Genomic DNA, 6,505 nt, shown 5'->3' with positions numbered 1-6,505 from the left:
CAATACACGGTTCACTTGAACAATATACTTTGTTTGGCATCAATGTTCAATACAAACCTACAATATAACGAAACAATTAAATAAAAAATCACAAATCACAAATCAAAATAATCTACAACATATGAAACATAAGACTAGTACATGACTACATAGCAAAATTGCACTCATATCCTTCTCTATTGATGCCTTCACTTTAGTCACTATGGTTTAACTTTACTTCTGACTTCCTTCTCCAACTTTTGCACTGATGATTGACGCTTAGATTAATCATCCATGTAAGGTAATGCAATAGTAATCAACAAAACTATGCACCTTCATGCCAACAACAAAATCAAAACACACTCCGCAATCAGGATTCAAACACTCAATCAAATATTTTGGTACAACAAGCAAATACACAAAACCCAACAAAATTTTCCAAATACCAATTTAGGGAAAAGCATTTTCAAAGGAAAATGAACAATTTGAGAAACATAAATGATTGAAACTAACAACAAAAAAGTAACCCTAACCCAAACAACTCACATTCCAACAAAATACAATCTTCCACCTCCCCTTCTCAACAAGTATTAATTAGAAGAAAAGTGAAGAAAAAAAAAAGCTTTACTCAAAAACAACTTCCTCTACAAAAACGAACCCCCGATAAGCTTTGACGACAAAGACAAAACCCTCAAACACTAACGCGACGAAGCTCACCATGCCACTACACCAAAAATGGATGGCTACTTTCCAAGGGATATGGAGGCACAACATACGAAGGTTTCCACCAATGGGTAAGCCCACACCCTTGCAACGAACAACACCAACACATAAAATGACGGATAAAATGGGGTTTAGGAATGAATGGTGACAAGAGGAAGAATAAAGGTTCAACAAGATTCATCACCTTTTCAATAGTTTATCTGTCGCGGTTAAGGATGATGAGAATGTGCTCTCCAGTACAACAACGACACTCGCAGGTTTCTCCCTTCGTGCCTCTTGCGCTACCATTCAAACAAAAAATAGAAAGTGAAAAACCTTTCTCCTTTCATACAGAACCAATGTGCATTTTGAAATTAAAAAAAAATAGAAAGTGGCGGTGACACGTCAGGTTGTAAGAGAAGTTGTAAAAATTGGTGTGTCACTATGTCATTTTCCTTGGGGAGGATCCACGAAAGACTACAAATCGAGGCACAACTTGAGTTTTATTTCCTTTTCACTTCACGTTCACGGTGCAATGTAGGGGTTAAATTTTTTTGCCAAGCATCTATGTTGTTCCTTTTCACATGATTGGTGGAAGACCATGGACCCTAAATGTACTTTGTTTTCATTCTTTAAAGCTTTTGGGTTTCATGAGAAAAGTCATTCAGGTGTGTAGTTGCATATTATTTGGGTTCTCTCTCTTTTTTGGTACATGAGGGGTCCACATACACATAAACTTATTCTTTTTCCTTCCTTTGTGGTGTAGTTCATGTAATTAGCATATATTCCAATGTTTTGATGGGTTGAACGTTTGTCTAGGATGTGGTTGATGGGTTGAATGTAAGATTCCATCACGTCTAGGATGTGGGGCAGCCTTGCATTTTCCTTTAATTTTTTCTTTTTACAATTGTGTGTCAGACCTTGTGGTTTGGAAGATTACCTTTTATATATTTATTAGTAGCATTTGGTTCAATTAGATAAATCATTCACGGGTGTAAGTGCATGACATTAGGGTTATAGTTTGGATCTTTTCTTTAATATAACCATTATATTTTACACGTTGGGAGGGGTTTTCTTTATGGAAATTTATTTCTCATGCATGATGTGATTGTAATTATAATGCTTAAGTATATTACTTGGATGTGATGTTTAGTATTAAATGCAATGTCTTATTTTGGTAAATCTCTTTTATATATCAGTGGTTATGGTTAGCTTACCCCTATTTGTTTGTTTTATGTGTTTATATGTGTGCAATGATCATATGATGTGCATGTTATATAGGAGCAGGTGATAATGCAGATGATTATGGCGCGGAGTAGATTGACGAGAGGAAGTGGTAAACTCGAGATTTTTATTCGTTTTTATTAAGTTGTTTAACTTAAGTATCAAAGACGATGTAATTCTCTTATTTGTCATTGTTATTTGAAATTTTTTAGACAATTGATGTTTTTAACTACAATATTTAATAAATTAAATTCTAAGCTTTTACTTAAGTACGTTTTTTCAGTAATTGTTTTCCACTAAAAGTATACGATTTATATAACTCTTCATGACATCCCAACTTGGGGTGTTAAAACTATAAAATGGATGAGAGTGAATAATGTTTTTGTCTTCTTATTAACATGAACTAATATGTTAGCCATTAACATTTGATTACTTTCATTAATCTTAATAAATAAATTTTGGGATTCATATAGTAAGAAAATAAATAATATCATAATAAGAAGTAGTTTAATTTAAATAGATAGATAATTTATATATATATATATATATATATATATATATATATATATATATATATATATATATATATATTCTAATACATGAGTAACTAACTCACTTAGTTAATGTATTTTAAACAAAACAAACTTCAATCTATATTTAAAAAATCAACATGAGATGTAAAGTAATTCAAGTCAATGGTTAACATAATTGAACACTTTGACTTTTTCCTAAATTTTAAGAAGGAACATTAGCACATATTTGTGGGTAAATTCAAATAAACAATTATAATGTAAATATAAACCAAGTTGTAACATTGATGACAATTTAACACTATCATAGGATAGTTTGCTATATTCACAAATAATGTCGAGTAATTGTGATACAAAATTCCATTACAATGATTAGTTGTATTATATTTATAATTTCCACTTTGCCACAAAGGGGGGCATAAACTGAGAGAACTACAATGAGAAACTGACAAGCCACTTTGGATATTTGTAGGAGAAAACTCTAATATAAGTAGTCATAAGTCATTTAGGTGAAAACAAAAGAAGACATTATGTATTTATCCTTCGATCGGAAAGACTTTTCTTATAAAGTATTATTTGGCAATTACGTTCATGTACATTGACACCAAGCTTCTCAATCAGGTTGGTTCTTAAGTCAAACCAAGCTAGGTCACCATCATTTGTTTGGAAGAGTATATTGCCCATATTACTTGTTCCAATTGGAAACGAAAGTGAAGGTAAAGGTCCAATAGTAAAGATTTTAGTCCATGTTTCTTTCTTACCAACTTCAACCAGAATTGATATGTAAAATATAGTTGTATCGTTATAATTTGACATTAAAGCAATGAACCCATTTAAGAGAAATAATTTTCTCCTCACCAAATACAAATTAAAATCATTGTATATTTCTATGGGTATATCTAAGGGTGTGAGGGTGGTATAACATACCTCATTGCTTATGTCAAATGATACCAAATATCCTTCCTTGTCATTGTTACACAACCAATGGCACATTCCCTCTAAGTAGAATGTATCATTAATACCCTGGCAGTTAAGCAATTCAATATTAAGTTTCCTCCAAGAATTACTTCTTAGGCTATAAATCTCCCATAAATCTCTAAAATCCCATTCCCCATAATTAATTCCGTCCAAGTGTCCATCTTCAAAATAACATACGTTTCTAATCACCTTATAATCATCTCTAGCCCAATCATACCCAAATCCTTCATATTTAATCATAATGTCGACATAATACGGTATATCCTCAGTTGGGCTAGGCGGTGTGACCTTACATTCATTGGTAGAAGGATTCCATAAATACACAATTCCTGTACTTTCTAGGTAGAGGCAAATAATTCCATTAATACTAGAAGAACCCAAAATATAACATCCATAAGCGTGACCTTCTATATGTGGATTTGGCCAATTTAATATTTCCAAATTCTGAAACTTATTACCACAAAGTGAATATAAGGAAGACTTAGGAATAATTTGGTTGTTAACTGGACCGAGGCATAGTAGGAGAGAGGTATCATCAAAGCATGAATTTTGGTTCCATATCAAATTAAAGCGCAAAAGGTTCGTGAAATTTGGATTTTCCAACAAGAGAGCCCATGATTTGCGTATGCACCCAAATCTTTTAAGAGATTTCAATGACAATTTGAAAAGAACGTTGAATTCAAGATGATCTGGTAAATGTTTTCCAAGATTTTGAGCCACAAATTTATTGCGCATCTCTTGGTCGTGCAACCAATTGTTAATGAGTTTCCAATGGTCTTTGGTGTTCTCGCTCCAAAGGTAAATAGGATGGGTAATTTGTTGACAGTCTTTGCTAATGAGATTCTTGATGGTGGTCTCTTCCAAGTACTCCAACTATTGACAATAATAAGTGAACAAAAGATGTAACATAAAGTATATGAATGACTTAAATTGAACAGAAGAAATAATGTAAAATAAGTAATGACTTAATTTATGTACTTGATCGTCCTTGAGGAAGAGGGTGATTTTAGTTCCCCTAGGGAGTCGTTGGTCATCGATATCCTTGGTTAAAAAGAAAGAGGAACCAGGTTGAGAGTCCCAAATATATTGGTCATCGTCATTATGCTTGGAGGTGAGGATAACCTTATGAGCAACCAAATAAGTAGAGTAGAAGCCAACACCTAAATTATCGACCAAATCTAAAACAAACACACAAACACACACACACACACGTGAATACAATTAATGACAATGCAATGCAAATGAAAGTGGAATATCATCACCTACCTACCTACTTTGGTTATGCCAATACCATTGTCGATGATAGAAAGTGTTTTGTTAACCTTGTGAAGGATTAATCTAACAATTAGTTCATCATTATTTAAAATATTTTTTTTCGTGAGCCTCTCAAATTGGATTTCATCCAAAGCCTGTTCATGCATACGTTAATCAATAACAATTACAAAAAAATTACAAATAGAAAATAAAATTTGAACGATAACTTACATTAGAAGCATTAATGATAAGTTCACGGAGAAAGATTCCTTTGTTAGAATAGAAAGTCTTCTTCACCAAGCTTAACATCTCGCTCTTCTCACCTGCTAATACCAAGATCTTATCATTTGTCATTGTAGTTCCTTTGGAATAATAACAATCTGATTGAAACAATTTATCCAAACAAAACCACTCACAACCATACCTTTGTATTTGTTAACCACAACCACCCATTATAACCCTTTAATACAAAATCATCATCCATTTTTAGTTGTATTACCTTAAATTAATATTCATTAATTAATTATTAAACTTAATTAATAAATAACTTTTAAAAATTTTAATTAATGTGTATCATCATCCATTTTATTAAACAATAGTTTTCTTAAATTTTTAAACAAATAATTAATTTTTTCCTTTAAATTATTAATTACGTAATTATTTCATTGGAGCATGAACACATTGTATTTAATTTGCATTATTAAAAACAATATGATTAGATATAGATAAAACACTATGAATAAAACAAATAGTGAAACAAATACTAATGAAAAATTGAAGTAAATATAAAATAAAAAGGGCAAAATATTCTACAATTTAAAAGTTTTCAAGCTTACATAATGTTAAATCTTTTATAATATTAATTGTTATTATTAAGTTCTATTCGACCGAAGTGGATACACTTGTTTAGTCGTAATCTTTATGAGCACACCACCCGTCTAGTGCAATTCTCTTTAATTGTTTGCCATTCATATGTGAGTGTGAACATATATTATTGTGCATGTTAAAACTATATTATAAATTATTTTCTTATTTTGAATACAATGAAGTTCTAACATATGCAACAAAAATATATTTCAAGTTGTAAAATTCTATTAAAATAATTTATATAAAAAAAATTTTAAAATCCTAAAGAGTCTGATTTATTATATTAATAGGATTGTAAAATCTTAAAAAGCATAATTACATATTGGCATACAATAAAATCTTACTAAGACTATGAGATTCTCTCTCCCCACAAATATTATACCATCACGCCATAAGACATGCCTTACTCATCCTCTTTCCTCGAATAGCAAAATACATCACTCTATGATAAATCACTAATCTAATTGTCATTTTCCAAGTATCTTATGTTTGAATTAGTCTTAGGTTTCTCTCAAGTATGAAAATACAAAGAAGAATTTAATTGTTAAGAAAAAGTCCAACACTTTTTGAAAACAACTAAGCATAAAGCATGATTATGCTTCATCCATAAGAGAGAAGTTTTGATAAGCAACAAATCATGAATACATAAGTGTTTTGTCTATATGATGATATAACATTATAGACTTATTACTACTTTTGATAAGCATTTATGAGCTCAAACGATAAGCACGTAGCTTTAAGCAAACATCATATTTTACTTACAATCATTTGCTTATTCTATGTTGCAAAGAATGTTACCTTTTTCGTATGATCAACAAGATCTATTTTAAAGCTTTTATCACATTAATAATCCCTTGGAACTCGACGTTAAGTTGGTTTGCCTCATCAACTCCATGATGTCCACTAATGAGTGCAAATTTGAGTACTCATTTAACTTATAAACTTAGTTTCTTATTTCATTTTGTGCTTTA

General features: G+C 30.9%; 1 protein-coding gene across 1 annotated transcript; it reads right to left on the bottom strand.

Moving 5' to 3' along the window:
* Positions 1–2,750: 2,750 nt before the first annotated feature.
* On the bottom strand, positions 2,751–5,021 carry LOC114180525 (uncharacterized). Its single transcript, XM_028066837.2, has 4 exons — positions 4,899–5,021; positions 4,684–4,822; positions 4,392–4,591; positions 2,751–4,286 (listed from the first exon to the last, which is right to left on the bottom strand). Exons 1-4 carry the CDS (start codon positions 5,019–5,021, stop codon positions 2,964–2,966), a joined length of 1,785 nt encoding a protein of 594 aa, XP_027922638.2. The 3' UTR covers positions 2,751–2,963.
* Positions 5,022–6,505: the final 1,484 nt, after the last annotated feature.

The sequence above is a fragment of the Vigna unguiculata genome, chromosome 4 (assembly GCF_037176805.1).
Source record: "Vigna unguiculata cultivar grain cowpea cultivar isolate G323 ecotype 2 chromosome 4, ASM3717680v1, whole genome shotgun sequence".
Lineage (NCBI taxonomy): Eukaryota > Viridiplantae > Streptophyta > Magnoliopsida > Fabales > Fabaceae > Vigna > Vigna unguiculata.
This window is presented reverse-complemented; position numbering and strand designations above follow the sequence as displayed.

Excerpts from the sequence above, each read along its gene's own strand:
- LOC114180525 (XM_028066837.2), bottom strand. The coding sequence starts at position 5,021 with ATGACAAATGATAAGATCTTGGTATTAGCAGGTGAGAAGAGCGAGATG. Across the intron at positions 4,823-4,898 it reads TTATCATTAATGCTTCTAAT|GCTTTGGATGAAATCCAATT; the intron begins GTAAGTTATCGT and ends ATGCATGAACAG. Across the intron at positions 4,287-4,391 it reads TCTTCCTCAAGGACGATCAA|TTGGAGTACTTGGAAGAGAC; the intron begins GTACATAAATTA and ends TATTGTCAATAG.